The sequence below is a fragment of the Rhodotorula graminis genome, assembly GCF_001329695.1.
Source record: "Rhodotorula graminis WP1 unplaced genomic scaffold RHOBAscaffold_15, whole genome shotgun sequence".
Classification (NCBI taxonomy): domain Eukaryota; kingdom Fungi; phylum Basidiomycota; class Microbotryomycetes; order Sporidiobolales; family Sporidiobolaceae; genus Rhodotorula; species Rhodotorula graminis.
In genome coordinates, this window is record NW_017264942.1 from 191,364 (window position 1) to 208,126 (window position 16,763).

Here is a 16,763-nt window from a genome sequence, read left to right on the forward strand (position 1 = left end):
TTCGCTCGAGCTGCTCGCTGATTCTCTGCGGCCGTCTCTCTCGAGTGCGCGACCTGCATCGAGGGCTAAAGCCTGAATCGCAAAGTCGCTCGCAAAAGCTACAAGAGAAACGCTCGTCCGCCTCGACGCTCGAGCCGCTCACCCGCCCCTCCAGCGTGACCTCGTCCTCTTGGCCGCGCTTGACTCGGCCTTGCGCGCCTCGATCGTCGCCATGATGTCCGACATGAGACGGTGCGAGTTCTGCCGAGGTGCGCGAGCAGGTGCGGAAGAGGGTCCGGGCGCAGGAGGTGGGCGAGGGCGAGGTGCGCCCCACCCGGCGTCCGCCGCGGTCGTGCTCGACGGCGCGGGCTCGACGACGACGTGCTGCGCAGGAGGCGACGGCCAGCCGGCAGCGTTGGCCTCGGCGCCGGCCGTCGACCACGCTCGCCCGCTGCGAGAGCCCCACCCTGCTCCTCCCGCCTGCGTCGCCGCCTCTCGCGCCGCCGCCTCGCGCTGCGCCTGCTCGAGCCAGCTGCCCTCGCCGCCGCCCGGCACCCACCCTGCGCCGTCTCGCCCGTGCGGCTCGCCGCGCCGTTCTGGAAAGCGCAGCACGCCTAGGCCGATCGAGTCGCGGTAGGGCCGCCCGTCGGCGTCGAGGACGTAGCGGCCCAGCTTGGACTCGCCGCTCACGTTCGACTTGTAGCGCTTGACGTCGCGGTCGTCGAAGCGAGCCTGCAGGAAAAGAGACAATTAGTGCTGCTCGTTGGCCAGAAGGGAAGAGAGAGGCTAGACGCACCCAGAACGGCGCGCCCGCACCTTGAAAGTAGCCGCGGCGCTTGTCGGGAGGCGTCGGCGGCGGCTCGTACTCGTTTTGCGGGTGCTGCTCGACGACGCCATCGAGCCCGTCGGGACCGACGCCGGCCTGCTCCTCGTGCGGGTACGGGCCGAGGTCGTCGCCGAATGAGGTTGGGGCGTATGGTGGCGGCGACCAGGGCTGGTAGATGTCGAGGTGCGGATGCGGTCGGCGCCAGTCGCCCGAGGAAGGCCCGGCAACGACGAGCTCGTCGCCGTGGACCGAGTTGTCGAGGAAGGCGCGCTGCGGAGCAGGATGGGCGAGCGACGGCGAGACGTCGTGACGCGAGGTCGACTGGTACGACGTCGGCGCGGTCGGGCAGGGCGCGACCGGTGGCGCGCCCTTGTACGGCCCGAGCGAGCTCGAGCCGACTTGGCTGCCCGAGCCGCCGGCGTGCGAGACGATCGTTGAGGTCGTCCTGCGCCCTGGGCGGTGGACCGGGACGGCGACGCCCTCGAGGTACTTGCGCCGCCTGAACGCCTCCCAGAGCTTGTCCCGCTCGGCCTCGGCTTCTGCCTCCTCGGCGTCAAGCTCGTCGTACTCGGCCGATGCGGCGCTCTGCTGCCCTGCTCCCGCCGCTCGACGCTCGGACGACTCGGCGCTGCGCTCCCAGCCGAGCGCTTCACGCGCTTGTCGCGCACTGGCCTCGCGCAGGTCCTCGTCGTCCGAGGTCGAGTCGTACGCTCCGAGCGCGAACGCGCCGCCGCCAACCGGCGGCGGCGTAGCGGGCGCAGCGAGCGAGCCGAGCAGGTGCTGCGGCGGCGGCGTGGCGAGCGCGGCGAGCGAACCGAGCAGGTGCGGCGGCTGCGGCGGTCCCGCCGAGGGCCACGAGAGCGCCGCCGCTCGGGCGCCGTCCGCGTCGCTCGTCTCGCTCGTGGTGGGAGAGCGAGTACGAGGCTGCGGGAACGAGGCGGCCTGCTCGGCTCCGAGGCGCTGGCGGTGCGGCCGCTCGAAGTTGTTGCCCGGCTCGGGGCCGGCGACGTGCGGGCCGAGCGAGTGACGGGACGCGGGCATGGGCGGTACGAGGGGGACGAGAGGAGGATTGGCGCGAGGATCGGGGCGGACGGCGTCGGGGCGGGACGAGGTGGACAGGTGCGTGTGCGAGTTGGGGTGCGAGGTCGAGGTGCGCGGCCGCGTCGCGAGCGGGACCGCCGGCGGAATCGGCGTCGAGGAAGGGATGGATCGACTCGATCGGGTGACAGGGGGCGAAGGCGGCGGCGTAGGCTGCTGAGGGCGGACGAGCCGGTGCGAGTGGACGGCCACGTGGCCATAGATCGGGCCGACGGGTCCGTGCACCTCGCTCGGCGAGCGCGCCTCGTCGAGCGTGTCCCGCCTCGCCCTCTCTGCGCGCATCGTCTCGAGGAGGAGGGCGAGGCAGATCCACCGTGCCGACTTGACGCCGACGGTCCACTCGTCGCCCGACTCGACTGCCCACGTCCACGCGCTGTACCGCAGCCGCAGCGTCTCGCCGTCGACCTGCTCGCCGCGCGCCCGACTCGACGTGCTCGTGAGCTCGCACTCGAGCCAGTTGACGAGTGCCGCGACCTCGCGCGCCATGGCGGCGACGGCGTTGCCGCGCGCGGCCTCGTGCCGCTGCGAGGCGAGCAGGCTCGTGACGGCAAACAGCTCGAGCTCGCTGACCTGCCGGCCGGTGCTGTTAGGCGGTGTGTGCGCGCGGGCGATGTTGGCGAACAGGGCCGAGAACGAGGCGAGGATGGGCGCGACCGTGTCGTAGTAGGACGGCGGGACCTGCTTGAGCGGCTCGGGCGGCGTGTCGAGCAACGACGCCAGGTCGGCCTCGACGAGGAGGCGCAGGTAGCCGAACGAGACCGACATGCCGTCGCCGAGAACGGGCCCGCCGTACACCGCGCTCGGCGTCTTGAGACCCGACTCGTCGACGGCGCGATACAGGTGACCGAGTGCGCGCTGCGACGGGTAGTACTCGAACGAGCTGTCGGTGTAGCCGGTGATGTCGTCGAGGTCGGTCTTGCGCAGGAAGTCGGGCCGGCGCTTCTTGTCGGGCAGGTCAGGCAGGCGGTCGAGCGAGACGACGTTGCCGGTCTTGGCGGCATCGACTGCGAGACTGCGCACAGGGAAGCGTGTCAGGAACGTCGAGAGATCGTGAGAGAGAGAGAGCCACGCACCTGTAGAGGTCGGCGAGCTGTTGGCAGATCGGGTCGAAGCCGTGGAGCCGGCTCTTGTCGGCGACGACGAGGTGGTTTGTCGCGATGACGCCGGTCGAGTCGGACGCGATGAAGGCGAGGAGGCAGTCGGCGACGTCGTCGATGGTTGCCGCACGGTCGAGCTCCAGGGGCGGGTCACCCTCGTACGGGCGCGGGCTCGCCATCGAGCGCGGGACGAGGTCGGCAGGGCCGAGCACCTGGTAGGTATCGCCGTCGAGATCTGCGGGTTCGTCCAGTCAGTCTCCTAGACTCCTCGACGAGGGAGAGAGAGAGAGAGAGAGAGCAGGGGCGCACCTCCTCCACCCATCGTCGAGGCGATGGCTCGCTCGCCGACGGTCGGGAGCACGAGGCAGTTCTCGAGGCTACAAAGCCGCCATGGCGCTCCGGCGGGCGGCTTGCCGATCGCGTGCATGATGCGGATGTCGCCCGGGTCGGTGCTCGGGCTGCGCGTGACGACAATCTTGCCCTCGAGGTAGACGACGTCGTCCGGCTTGTCGGGGAAGCGCAGCGCCGCAAAGACCTGGTCCTCCTTGAGGACACGGTCCTGGTCGGGCACGCCGACGAGGACGTAGGCGTCGGCGACAGGGATGGCGGCCTTGTCGCGCAGGTCGCGCAAGCTGCGGGCGCGCACGACCTCGAGAGCGCCGTGGAGGAACGGCTCCTCGCGCAGGATCGAGTCGGGCAGGCCTTTGTCGAGGAGCGACCCGAGCAGGCTACAGAGGTACAGAGGAGAGTGAGTTCAGGTGTGCAGGCGACGGGTGAGGGAGAGAGAGAGAGGACCCGCACCTCTTGAACCGAGAAGCGAGGCCGAACGAGAAACGGTTGAGGGCGTGGTGCGCGCCGCGGAGCGTTGCCAGCTGCTCGGGTTGTAGCTCGTCGATGGCGATCTTCTGGTACCGCAAGAAGACGTCCGTGTCGATGCCGAGGTCGTCGAGCGCCGAGATGAGCGGGCGGTCTGGCGGGCGCAAGAGGTCGGCGGTCTCGCCTCGTCGACAACGCCCTTGCGGCGGAAGAGGCAGTGAACGAGGACGCACTGAGGCGAAGAGGATTGGGCCTTGTGAAGGCGTCGGCGACGTTGAGGCAGAAGCGCTCGCCGCCCTCGGTCTCGGCCGAGCCCAAGTACTTGTTCTGGCTGGGGCGGATGACGAGGCGCGAGCCCTTGAGGTGATCATCGAGTACGAGGATGCCCTGCGTCGTCGTCGAGCGTCGCCGTCAATGCCTGAGAGGAGAAAGAGGGGGAAAGAGAGCGAGGGCGCACCTTGCTGCCGCCCAAGCGGATCTGCAACACGCAAGGCGCCGGCCCGTCGCGGTTGCGCCGGAAGCCCTTGTCTTGCAGCGTCGCCCAGACCTGGTCGCGAAGGCTGCGGATAAGGGGAGAGGGTCAGAGCCTTGACGGCGATCGAGGAGAGGGCAGTGGAGGTGACGGACTCGTTCGAGATGAGCCCGGCGCCGTCCGTGTGGTTGGTGAGCTCGTGCCCGTTTTGGTCGAGCTCGAGGATGTCGTCGCAGGCGTCGATCTGGTTGTAGTGGAGGACCTCGGTCGCGTGCGACGCCGTGAAGCCCTGCGAGAACCTGCAGGAGGCGACGACGGCGCGACAGGTCAGTCGGCGGTCGCGCTGTGCGACTCAGACTCGACGAGGCACGAGACGCACCTCGAGCCGAGCTTGGCGGGCATGCGCTCAATCTTGACGAAGTTGCCGAACCGGCGCCGGATCGCCTCGGCGTTGACGACCTTGACCTTGAGGCCCTCATCGACGACCCAGGGCGCGACGAACCAGACGGCGCGCTCGCGCAAGCCCGACTGCGAGTAGGCGAGGAACTCGAACGTGCGGCCCGCGAACTTGACGCCCTGCTTGAGCGCCCGCCCGACGCTCGCCTCGAGGAGCTTGTGGTGCTCGGGCAGGTTGAGCACGGGGCCGACCTGGGCGCCGTCCTCGTCGCGGAACAGGACGCGCAGGAAGTGGTCGCTCTCCTTGTGGCCCTCGACCGAGTCGTAGTACCGGCGGATGACGGCGTTCGACTTCTCCACCACGCGGCCGCCGACCTTGATGCTCCCGCTCGGCGTCACCGTGACCGTCCTGCACCAGAAGTGCTCGGCTCCTGCTCCCGTCTTGCCCTGCGGGACGAGCTCGGCGCGCTTGCGCTCGTCGACGACGTGCGCTCGGGCCGTCTCGGTCCACTCGTCGAGAGCGGGCGAGCTCGTGTCGAGGTCGACGTCGAAGAAACGGCGCAGGAGGACGCGCTGCGCTCGAGCGACACGGTCCTCCTCGAGGAGCGTGCGCAGCTCGATGAGGATGTCCTCGGTGACGGCGTCGCCGAGCTCGGCCGTCGCCTCCATCGGGACGACGTGCTCGTCGATGAGGCGCAGGACCTCGGCGGGCGTGAGGGTGCCATCGGTGCGCACGAGGCCCTCGAGGTGGAAGGCGAGGGTCGGCGACAGGGTGCCGAGCGCGGCGTCGAGGCGGGTGAGGACGCGGCCGGTGTAGGCGCGCGAGGCGAGGAGGCGGAAGGAGGGGAGCGGGTCGGCGACGACGAGGCCCGCGTCGTACAGGAAGCCGAGGAGGTCGACGAACGAGTAGGGCGTCGGCGGGTCGCCCTGGACCGACGTGTCGCGGGGCAGGCGCAGGTCGAGGAGGAAGTGCCGCGACAGGAGCGACATCTTGCTCGCGTGCTTGAGGTCGAGCGCCGTGACGCGCACTTGCCCGACGACGTTGTCGCCGCCGTCGCGCGCCTTGTACGCGAAGAAGCGCGGCGTCCACCGCGTGCAGAGCACGAGATGGTACCGCTCGCTCTCGCCGCCGCCGGGGTCGCGATCGTGCACGTCGGGCACCCGGGCCCAGTAGATGGCGCCGAGCGAGCCGGGCTCAAAGAAGATCTTGACGGCGGCGTCGCCCTCGAAGCCCTTGCCGCTCAGGGTGACCTCGCCGCGCGGCTCGACCTTGTCGTTCTTGCGCGCGCCCGTCTTGACCTCGAGGCGGCCCTGCTTGAGCGGCACCTCGCGCTCGCTGCCGAAGTGGGTGAACTGGCGCTCGTCGAGGGTGCCGAGGTGCAGCGCGTCGACAGGGAAGCCGGTCCAGTTCGGGTCGAGGCTGATGGGCCGTGCGCCGGGAGGGTGAACGTCGGACGGGAGGAACGGGCGGTCGAGGTGCGGACGCGACTCGCGCGTGCCGGGGAGCAGAGGATCGACTGGGGGCTCTGGGCGTGCGGGTGGATGAGGGGCAGGAGGAAGTGGTGGACGAGGAGGGTTGGCTTGGCGAGGAGGAGGAGGAGGAGGAAGGGGAACCGGGTCGACGGCGTCTTGGTGCGCCGTGCGCTCGTCCTGCTGCGGCGGACGGAACTGCAACCTCCACCGGCGCCCAGCTCCCTCGCGCGGAACCCACTGCTCGGGCTGGCCGTCGCCCGTCCTCCACTGCCCTTGACCGGGCGGGGCAGAAGGTGCGACGAGCGGCGCTCGTTGCGCTGGCGACCGGCTTGTGCCGTTCTGCTCGGGCTCTGGACCTTGTGCGACGGCTCGCCAGGTGTCGGGCGGGCGCGGCTTGGGCTGTCGCGACGTGTGGGGCATCGTCGAGGTTGAGCGAGGCTGACGACGGCGACGTGGGTGGATCTGGTGCGGGCAAGACCGGCGAGACGTGCGCTAGGTCGGCACGTAGGTCTGCATGAGGTCGCGCTGTGCTCCGCGGCGCTGTGAGGGGAGGAAGAGCGGATGTCAAGGCCGGTCGGACGAGGGTCGAGAGGGGAGCGAGCTGGGCGCACCTGGCTGTGCGGCAGCTCGCAGGGGACCGGCAGGGCTTGTCGTAGATGCTATGTCAGGTCGACAGGTCGCTCAGACGCTGGTGGGCGAGATGAGAGGGGCGAGAGCAACGCGACCACGCAGGCGACGGCGACGAGGCGCGACACACGGCGCACAGCGCTCGCGGTCCTCTCGGCTACCTTGCGACGCACACTGGCAAAAGATAGCTGGCGGACTGGCGCAAGAGCAGGCTCTGGAGGGTCTGCGGTACCACACGCGGCTGGAGCAAAAAGAGAGTTCCCCGCTCCCGGGATCGAACCAGGGACTTTCAGATGACGCAGCCGACTACAGTCTGACACTCTTCCAGCTGAGTTAAGCGGGGGTAGATGCGACGGGCAGAGCTAGCGTACAAACCAGTCGAGCGTTGTACGCTTTGACCCTTTCTCTATGCAAGCCAGCACGTCTAGCGTGAGCATCGACGGTGCAGCTTGAACGTCTCGAAGCGCCGAAAGAATCCGAGGGAGGGCGAGAGAGAGTGGCCGCACGGAGCTCGAGCGCAAGCTACTTGAGAAGGCCACTGCAGTAGCTCGCAGGCGCGCATGGACCTCTCGCTTCTCGGCGAACGCAGATGCAGAATGATGGATGCAGAGGGTATCTCAATAGCCCGGGTGCGTCTACTAGAACAAGTGCTAAGCCCCTCCTCCGACCGAGTCTAACCTCCAAACAGCCTCCTCCGCTCGTCGACGCTCAGCAACGTCCAGCGCTGCGCCGCCTTCGAGCCCATCGCGGCATCCGCTGCCTCCAGCTCGTCCCCCTCGGCGATCGCCTCCGCCTGCCGCTCGTCCACCTCGTCTGCGCGCCGCACGGGCGGCCGAGTGACGAGCCCGAGCCCGACCCCGAGCGGCATGGCGCCGACGCCGCTCAGCGCCCGGCTCTCCCGCCGCGCCTTCTTGCGCGCCTTGTCCTTCTCGCGCTCGAGCGCCTCCTGCTCGACCGCCGACACCGCCGCCACCGGGGAGGAGGAAGACGTGGGCGCGCTCGTGAGGCCGGCGGCCGGCGCCGGCGCGTCGAGCGGACCATCGAGGCCGGCGAGCGCACTGCGAAACTCGGGGCCGAGCGAGAGGCGCGGCGTCGAGCCTGGGTGAGGCGAGGGCGCGGCGGCGAGCGGCGGGGAGGAGGTCGGCGAGGTCGACGTGACGGCGGATCGGGCTCGAGATGATGCCGAGCCCGGTGTAGCGCGATCTGGGCGGTCAAGTGGAGGGAGGGACGGCTTTGGCGCAAGGATGGGTGCCGTGGAAGAGGCCGAGAAGGCGGGAGATGCTCCTCGGGGCGGCGGCGGCGGCGGCGCGACGATGGACGACACGGGCGACGTCGATGCCGAGGCGAAGCGGTCGGCGATAGGCGTCTGCTGCGGCGAGGGCGAGCGAGTCGAGGTCGGGATCGAGTCGTTGCTGGACGAGAGGTGCGTCGGCGAGGGGCGGCTCGAGACGGAGGAAGTCGAGGTGAAAGCGGTCGAGGGCGAGAGCGAGAGGGGCGGCTCGTCGATGACGAGCCACCGGTCGCCGGCAAAGGAGCGACTCGTGGACAAGGAGGAGGACGATGACGAGGCGTGGGCGAGGGAGGGTGCTGGGCCAGAAGTCGAGGAGGCATCGGCGTCTCGTCGCGCTCGTCCATCTGCAAGGAGCGAGGCAGTCAGGCGATGCTCGCTTGCGCACACACTGACGAAGAGAACGTGACGTACCGTCGTTACCGCCACCAAAGAGCGCGTCCCTCTCGCCAACGAGCAAGTTGACGAACCCGGGCGTGAACCGGAGCGTCGGGCTCAGGATGAGCCTGAGGTTGTTGAGGCTCATCTTGTTGGTGTGCTCGTGCGCCGCGAGCCGCGCGAGGTGGAACGCGATGGCGCGCAGGAGGTAGAAGTGCTCGGCGGGGAGGGCGGACGTAAAGAGGGTGCGCAGCTCGGCGACGTAGTCGGGCGGGACGTGCGCCGAGGCGGGATTGGGCGACGCTGCAGGACTGCTGCCGCGAGAGGGAAGGACAGTGGCGCCCGAGAGGAAGTGGGACGACGAGGCGGGGTGACCGAGGGCGGCGGTCGTGAGGGCGTCGATCGTCGGCTCGAGCTGGTGCGACAGGAGCGGGTCGGGAACTGCACGACACGGCGAAGCGAGAGTCAGTGGGTGGGACCGAGAGTACGACAGGCAGGAAGAGAGAGGCGGACGCACTTTCTCGCAAGAAGCCCTTGAACGCGCTTGCGACCGCATGCGGGTCGAGGTCGGCCGGCCCGATCTCCCTCAGGTCGAGCTCCTGCCCGACGCCGGCGTCGTACATGCACCGCAGCTGCGCCACCATGTGGCTGCTGCCGGGCACGCGGTACACGCCCTCCTCGCGCGGGCCCCACAGCTCGAGGTACTCGAGAAGCCGGAACGCTGCGCCCGGGAGCCAGTGCCGCGCGCTCGAGCCCGTCACCGGGTCGTCGTCGCCCTCGTCGTCCTCCTCGACGACGACGCCGTGCGTCAAGGACGACGAGGCCGGGCCGGCCGCCGCTCGAGGAGGTGCCCGAGTGCGCTCGACGAGCGGTACGAGCGAGGCGCCGAACGCGACGCCTCGCGCGATGGGCACGTGCACGCCATAGATCGTCGTCGGGAGGCGAAGCGCGCCTGGCCCGCCGGCCGGCGCACCCGTGGCGGCGGCATCGAGCTGCGACGAGCCGACGAGCGGCGGGCTCGCGAGCGCGTACGGCGCGTCGCCCGTGCCCGAGACGGACGCCGCCGTGCGGTGCGCCTGGAGGCCCCTCCAGCCGTCCTGGAGCTTGCCCTTGCCGCGGCCGCCCCAGTCGCGCGCAAAGCCGACGCCGGCGCCGAGGCGGTCCTTGAGCTTGGCCTGCTGGAGGCCGCGCCCGAGGGCGTTGAACGCCGACGTGGCCGACGACGACGACGACGTGTTGAGCGACGAGTTGTACGACGCCGACGAGGACAGCGTCGACGCGCCGCCGGCGGTGGCGGTGCCGGGGTGTTGCGGCGGGCGGGACCGCCAGCGGTCGGGGGAGCGCGAGGGCGAGGTCGTGATGGTCGGGATGGGCCGTGGGGCGTCCGAGGCGTGTAGGGAGGCGTGTAGGGAGGCGAACGGCGACGAGGTTTGGGGGCACGACGACGCGGACGGCAGGTGCGGGTCGCCGAGGCAGACGTCGTTGTCGGCTCGTGCGGGTCGGGCGGTCGGCGACGAGAGGTTGACGGGGCGAGGAGGGACGGCGGGAGGCATGCGCGGGCTCGGGCGCGAGGGAAAGGTGCGGCTGGGCGAAGAAGGGCTGCCGCCGTCGGCGCTGCTGCCGATCATGGGCGACCCTCGAGCCGAGCGGGGCGTCCTCGCGCCGGCCGAGCGCGCGTCGCCGGTCGAGGGCGGCGGCGAGGGCGTCGACATGCCGCGGTCGCGGGCCATGGCGCGCATCCACAGGGTCGGGCTCGTCTCGCGGCTTGGTGGAGCGGCCTGGTCGTCGACGTCGGCATCGTCGTGGGCGCGCGAGCCGCTGCTGGCCATGTTGTGCGGCGGCGGACCGGGACTCGCGGTACGAGACGAGGGCTTTGGCGGGATCGGCGGGCGGTACGAGGTGCGCTTTGCGGCGGTGTCGAGCGAGGGAGGGTCGGGAGGCGCGATCGAGCCGAGGCGGGGCGAGTGGTCGTGACCGGCCTGGCGCAAGGGCAAGTACGGCGGGGCGGTCTGGGCCATGCTCGACAGCGCAGTGTGGGCGCACTCGAGCGCGTGGGCGTTGTGGACGGCGAGAGGTGGGCGATCGCCCGAGGGTGGGTCGAGGTGGGCAGGAGGACGACGAGGTGACGAGGCGAGGGACGGGCGCGCTGGTCGGGTGCGGCTCTTGAGGGTGCCGCTGAGGACAACTGTGCTGCTCCTGCTGGCTTTGGTGCGACGCAAGGAGGTGGGAAGGACACGAGCCACCCCGACCTCACTCATCCTCATCACTGTCGCGCTCTTTCTCGCCCCGACACGCTCTAGCGCCTGGTCTGAGCGACTCAGTCCTCTCTCGGCACCTCTCAGCATCGACCCGTCTTGCTCCCGCAACACGACCTGCCCTTGTCACGCCCTCGCACCTCGCGCTCCCCACCTCCCCTCGCCCTCCATGTCGGTCGCCGTCCAGCGCGCAGAGCAGCTCGCCCGCTCCCACCACGCCCGCTACGACCCTTCCCATGACTTCCATCACGTCACCCGCGTCCGCGGCCTCGCCCTCGCCCTCGCCCGCTCCCTCTCCAACGTCGACCTCCTCGTCGTCGAGCTCGCCGCACTCGCCCACGACCTCCTCGACAAGAAGTACCTCCCTTCAGGACGCGTTCCGACCCCGAGAGAACACCTCGACGAGCACCTGTGGTCCGGCTTGACCCAGACCGACGTCTCGGACGGCCAGCGACGACTCGTCGAGCGCGTCGTCGACAACGTCAGCTACTCCAAGGAGGTCAAGCGCATCGCCAACGGCGAGCAGACCGAGTGGCATCTGTCGTGTCCCGAGCTTCACTGGTGCGTCGGTCCTTCTCTCCCTCGTTCGCCCTCGCACCGCGGCCGTCGACTCGGCTGCTGCGAGTGGGTGTTATGGGGCGCAGACCACTGACACTGAGTCGCACAATGCCATGCAGTGTGCAGGACGCCGACAAGCTCGACGCCATGGGTGCCTTTGGTGCGTCAAGCTCGCGAGCGCTTCCTCCCCTTTCGACTCTCCCGGCCGGAGTGGTGGCAGATGCAGCAAGAAGGCCGACACTGACTCAGTCTCGCTCGTACTGCAGGTGTCATGCGCTGCGCTGCCTACTCGGCCATCACGAGCCGGCCCCTGTACCTTCCGCCGACGCCCTCGCCCGCTCCTCCTTCGACCTCCTCGTCCGACACGCCCGCACCCGCGCCCGTCAGCGACGATTCGGCCATCGCCCACTTTCACGACAAGCTCCTGCGGCTCGGGGGCATGATCAAGACGGCGCGAGGGCGCGAGCTTGCGCGCGCGAGGACCGAGACGCTCAGGCGCTTTGTCGCCGACACGGAGCGGGAGTGGAGCGAAGCCGCCGAGGGGCTCGCGCAGAGGTAGAGGAACATGCAGGAGGATAGACTGGGGCTGGAGAAGAGCTTAGACGGGGCGAGGCTAGACGGAGCAATGTCCTTTTGGTTGCTCAGCGACACGAGGAGGACGAGAGCGACTCTCTGTTGCTCCTTGCGCTGTCGCGACGAGCCGAGTCGAGCGAGAGTGCATGCTCGAGTAAGCGAGTCGACTGGTGCGAGCGCCGCAGTGGCAACGTTGACCTCGGAGCGCGAGTCGACGATTCGAGTCGAGCAGCTCCCTCGTCTCTCGCACACTCGCTCGCCCTCTCCCTGAGCGCGAGTCCAGCTTCCACCAGCTCGTACTACCACACTACATGACGGCAGAAGTCGCACAGCAACCTACGACGTCGTCCTCGGCGAGCGTCCCTCCTCCACCATCCGCCACTCGCGGCGGCCGCGGCGGCTCTCGCGCTCGCGGCAGGGGTCGAGGCCGCGGCGGCGCAGCGCAGAACGGTGGTACAGCGCGAGGCGGCGCGAACGGCGAGGCGGCGCAGGGCGGCGAGGGCGCAGACGCGTCAGCGAGGAGGAACGGCGGAGCGGGCGGTGCTTCAGGCGAGCGAGGCAGGGGACGAGGGAGGGGCAGGGGCAGGGGTGGTGCGCCCAGAGGTGCGTTCCCTCTCTCTGGTCCACTTTCGCGCTTTCTGCGGGCAGCGCTGACCTACCTCTCCCTCCCCTCCCCGAACCTCATCATCCGCCTCGCCTTTCCCGCTCCATCCGACTTCCTCGAGCAGGCGAGCCCAACTCGCGCCGCGCCCAGTTCGGTGCCGCCCTCTCGACGGGCAACGCCGACTCGGCCCACCTCCACGCCGCCGCCGCGCCGTTCGTCCCGTCGTCCTCGAGCGCCGCCGCATCCGCCTCGACCTCGGGCACCTCGACGCCGCTCAACCCGGCCCCGGTCAACCAGACGCTCGTTGAGCGCCTCATCACCGAGCTGTCGTCGGGCGAGGCCGAGTGTACCATCTGCATCGGCGAGATCTCGCGCTCGGCGCGCATCTGGAACTGCTCGTCGTGCCACCAGCCCCTGCACCTCACGTGCGCCAACAAGTGGGCTTCGTCGGCCGTCGCCTCGTCGTCCGAGCGCGCCCAGCTCCTCGCCTCGCGCTCGACCGACCCGCGCAACCCTGTCGATCCGGCGTCGCTCCTCGGCGGGTGGACGTGCCCCAACTGCAACGAGCTCTACTCGGCCAACCAGGTCCCGACCAAGTACACGTGCTTCTGCGGCCGGTTCACCGACCCGCACCCTCGACCGCCCGCGACGCCGCACTCGTGCGGCAAGCCCTGTGCCCGCCGTCGCCCGCACGGCTGCGCCCACCCGTGCGCCCTCGGCTGCCACCCCGGCCCGTGTCCGCCCTGTCCTGTCGTCCTCAACGTCAAGTGCCACGACGGCAAGCGCACGCTCGGCGTACGGTGCTCGGCCCTCAACGACGGGCGCGCCCTCGCCGACCTGTCGGACGCGGCGCGCGAGGTCAAGGACCAGCTCAAGAGCTGCGGCGAGCGGCACGGCGCCGTCCTCGACTGCGGCCTGCACGAGTGCGAGCGCACGTGTCACGCCGGCGAGTGCGGCGGGTGCGACGCCGTGAGGAGCAAGCGGTGCTTCTGCGGGCGCGAGACGCAGGAGGGCATGTGCGGCTCGACCCGGCCAGACGAGCGCGTCGACGGCTGCCGCCTGCCCGGCGTCGAGGGCGCCGAGGGCACGTGGACGGGCGAGTGGGCGTGCTCGAGGAGGTGCGACGCCCTGTTCGACTGCGGCGTCCACCGCTGCGCCGAGCCGTGCCACCCGCACACGGACCCGGTCGCGGCGCCGCACTGCCCGTCGTCGCCCGACGTCGTCTCGACCTGCCCGTGCGGCCAGACGCCCCTCGACCTCCTCCTCGGCGACCGGCCCCGCACGCGCTGCACCGACCCGATCCCGCTCTGCGCCGAGCGGTGCTCGAAGCCGCTCGCGTGCGGCCACGCCTGCGCCCAAGGGTGCCACCTCGGCCCGTGTCCGCCCTGTCGTGCGCGCGTCCCGCTCGTGTGCCGCTGCGGGTCGAGCAAGACGGAGCGCCTGTGCGGCGAGCCGTACCGCGCGACGAGGGTGGACCCGGACTCGGGCGCCGTCGTCGAGTCGGACGAGTACCTGTGCGCGCGCGTGTGCAAGGCGACGAGGGCGTGCGGGCGGCACCAGTGCAACCGCACGTGTTGCCCGCTCGCGTACCAGGAGGCGCTCACGGCCGGCGTCAAGGGCAAGAACAAGAAGCGCGCGCCGGCGACGCTCGCCGAGGCGCTCGCCGAGCAGCAGCAGACGGACCCGCTCGGTATGCACACGTGCGACCGCACGTGCGGGCGCAAGCTCAACTGCGGCATCCACTCGTGCGAGCTGCGCGACCACCGCGGGATTTGTCCGCCGTGTCTCCGCGCAGACTTTGACGAGCTCGTGTGCCACTGCGGGTCGACCGTCGTCCTGCCGCCGATCCCGTGCAACTTTGTCATCGACTGCCGGCACCCGTGCATCCGGCCCGCCGAGTGTGCGTCCTCCTCTCCCTCCCTCCCCTCCCCTTCTCCTCTTTGCCCTCGCTCGCCAACCTCCCTCTCGCCTCTCTGCCTGCCTCGTCCTCCGTACCCTAGACCTTGACTGACTGTGTGCCCCCTCCCGTCCTCCCCTCGTCGCTCGCTCGCCCGCAGGTGGTCACCCTCGGCTCCCGCACGCCTGCCACGAGGACCCGGCGTGCCCGCCCTGCCCGTACCTGACGACCAAACCGTGCGCGTGCGGCAAGCGCGAGGTGCCCAACGTGCGGTGCTCGACCGACGAGCGCAAGGTCAGCTGCGGGACCGTGTGCGGCAAGTGCGTCGCCTTCTCTCTCTCCCTCTCTCCTTCGCTCCCTCGATCCTCTCGATCCTTCCCTCCCTCATCCTTCGACCGACCTCGTCGACGACCATGGACTGACTCTCGCTCTTCCTCCAGGCTCCTGCGCTGCGGCTGGCACCGCTGCCGCAAGACGTGCCACCCGGCCGGCGAGTGCGAGACGGCCGACGACCAGACGTGCCTCAAGCCCCGCAAGCATTGCGGTCACCCCTGTCCTCTTCGTGCGTCCCCTCTTTCGCCTCTCGTCGTCGTCGTCGCCGTTCGAGCGCGCTCTGACCCCTCTTTTCCCCTGTCGGCCTCGCCCGCAGCCTGTCACTTCCCCTCGGCCTGCCCTGCCGACGGCCCGTGCCCCAAGCTTATCAAGGTGCACTGCGAGTGCGGCAACCTGTCGCAGAACGCCCGCTGCGGCGCGTGCGACGAGAAGCCTGAGGGCAACGCCGGCCGCCTCGTTAAGTGCACCGACGCCTGCGCGACGGCCAAGCGCAACGCGCAGCTCGCCGACGCGCTCGGCGTCGAACAGCGCGAGGTCAAGACGCGCGAGGTCGAGTACCAGCCCGAGCTCGTCACCTTCTACGCCGCCAACTCGGCCTGGTCGGCCGGGATCGAGGCGCAGCTCGTCGAGTTCGTCAAGGGCGACAAGCCGAGCCTGCATTTCCCCGTCATGAAGAGACCGCAGCGCCAGTTTGTACGTCCCTCCTTCCCCTCCTCGCCGTCGCCTTCCCTCGCGCGTGCGCTCACTCACCCTGCCCCCTCCCTCGCCGCACAGATCCACGAGCTCACCGACCACTTCCAGTTGCGCTCCGAGTCGCTCGACGAGGAGCCTCGCCGTTCGGTCGTCTGCCACCGCACGCCGACGACGGGCATCCCGACGCCGACGCTCGCCGAAGCGCTCGCCGCCTCGAGAAAGTCGGCCTCGATGACGCTCAACCTCGGCAGCCTGCGCCGGGCCCTCCCCGACAAGAAGCCCAACAACGCCCTGTACCTCGAGGGCGTCCTCGGCTACGACGAGGAGATGCTCACCGACATCCTCGTGCCGCACATGCGCGGGCTCAAGTTCATCCTGACCTGGGTCGTGCGTCCTCTCTCCTCTCCCTCCTCTCCCTCCCCGAGCCTCTCCTGTACAGTCACTGACACACTCTCTTCGTTGCAGACCGACGAGGACGTCCTCATCACGTTCGACCTGCCCGTCCTCGACCTCGAAACCAAGCTCTCGTCCATCTCGTCGGCGCTCAAGCACGTCATCTCGGACACGGGCTTCTGCGTCAGCGTCGACCCGGTCGTCCTCGGCGACGACGGGCGCGTCGTGCGCGGCTCGTGGACCCCGGTTGGCGGGCCGTCGTCGTCGGCGTTCGGCGCGGCGGGTCCGGGCGCGTCGTCGTCGTCGGCTGCGTCGTCGGCGCCCATGAGCGCCCGAGGTTCGGCGAGCGGCGCGTGGAGGAGCCAGGGCCTCAAGACGGGCAACGCATTCGCGTCGCTCGGGCAGGGGTCGAGCCCGCCCAAGCCGGCGCAGCAGGCCGGGCACGCTTGGGGCCAGTTGATCGGCGTCGGGCACGCAAAGGTGCGCCCTCTCTCTCTCCCTCTCGGCCTTTCTTCTCGTCGCGCAGAGCGAGTCCTGACCTCTCGAGCGTGTCACAGCCCCCTCGCGCCGTCGTCGCACCGCAAGGCGAGCTCGAGCGCCACCTCCCCGTCGCTTCAGCACCGCCAAGCCGCATCCCGACGCCGAGCCTGCCACCTCCTCCGCCTGTCGCAAGGACCGACGACGACGTGCCGGACGAGTGGGACGCTGGCCTCGAGGACGAGGCGCCGGAAGAGGGAGCGGCGGTCGAGGAGGAGAGCGAGTCGACCAAGTAGAGGGGGAGGACTTTGACAGGCTTACTCTGCACCGCATCGCACTGCATCGTCGTTCCTTTGGCTCGTTACTCGTGAGCAGCCTGAGCAGAGAGCGAGGCTGTGCCGGTCTCGTCAATTCGGCATCGTTGCTCGACCGCCTCGTCCCCCTCGATCTCGCCCACAACCGCTCTGCGCTCTCTGTGCACTTGCGCTTGCCGGCAGTGCTTCGCCAGAGATGCTCAACGAGCCCTCGAC

General features: G+C 70.1%; 3 protein-coding genes and 1 non-coding gene across 4 annotated transcripts; 2 read left to right on the forward strand and 2 right to left on the reverse strand.

Annotated features, from left to right (window-relative positions):
* Positions 1 to 59: 59 nt before the first annotated feature.
* RHOBADRAFT_50286 (uncharacterized protein) lies at positions 60 to 10,468 on the reverse strand (the record flags this gene model as incomplete). The annotated part of the gene is made up of 14 exons (XM_018415301.1): positions 60 to 711; positions 776 to 2,915; positions 2,977 to 3,235; positions 3,310 to 3,728; positions 3,802 to 4,015; positions 4,050 to 4,203; positions 4,274 to 4,376; positions 4,444 to 4,587; positions 4,668 to 6,556; positions 6,769 to 6,816; positions 7,156 to 7,190; positions 7,463 to 8,419; positions 8,487 to 8,891; positions 8,968 to 10,468. The coding sequence occupies 14 exons, from the start codon at positions 10,466 to 10,468 to the stop codon at positions 139 to 141; spliced, it is 8,841 nt and encodes a 2,946-aa protein (XP_018268420.1). The 3' UTR covers positions 60 to 138.
* Positions 7,044 to 7,127, reverse strand: RHOBADRAFT_t125. Its single transcript has one exon. It is a non-coding gene; the product is annotated as a tRNA-Tyr (tRNA).
* Positions 10,469 to 10,862: 394 nt separating the features above from the next.
* Positions 10,863 to 11,795, forward strand: RHOBADRAFT_9642 (uncharacterized protein; the record flags this gene model as incomplete). Its single annotated transcript, XM_018419247.1, has 3 exons — positions 10,863 to 11,266; positions 11,383 to 11,423; positions 11,530 to 11,795. Coding segments are annotated over 3 exons (711 nt in total), but the record flags the coding sequence as incomplete, so codon positions are not given.
* A 352-nt stretch (positions 11,796 to 12,147) lies between these two features.
* On the forward strand, positions 12,148 to 16,596 carry RHOBADRAFT_55847 (uncharacterized protein; the record flags this gene model as incomplete). Its single annotated transcript, XM_018418046.1, has 8 exons — positions 12,148 to 12,376; positions 12,565 to 14,340; positions 14,498 to 14,657; positions 14,778 to 14,899; positions 14,987 to 15,363; positions 15,445 to 15,750; positions 15,829 to 16,236; positions 16,314 to 16,596. The coding sequence occupies 8 exons, from the start codon at positions 12,148 to 12,150 to the stop codon at positions 16,527 to 16,529; spliced, it is 3,594 nt and encodes a 1,197-aa protein (XP_018268422.1). The 3' UTR covers positions 16,530 to 16,596.
* Positions 16,597 to 16,763: the final 167 nt, after the last annotated feature.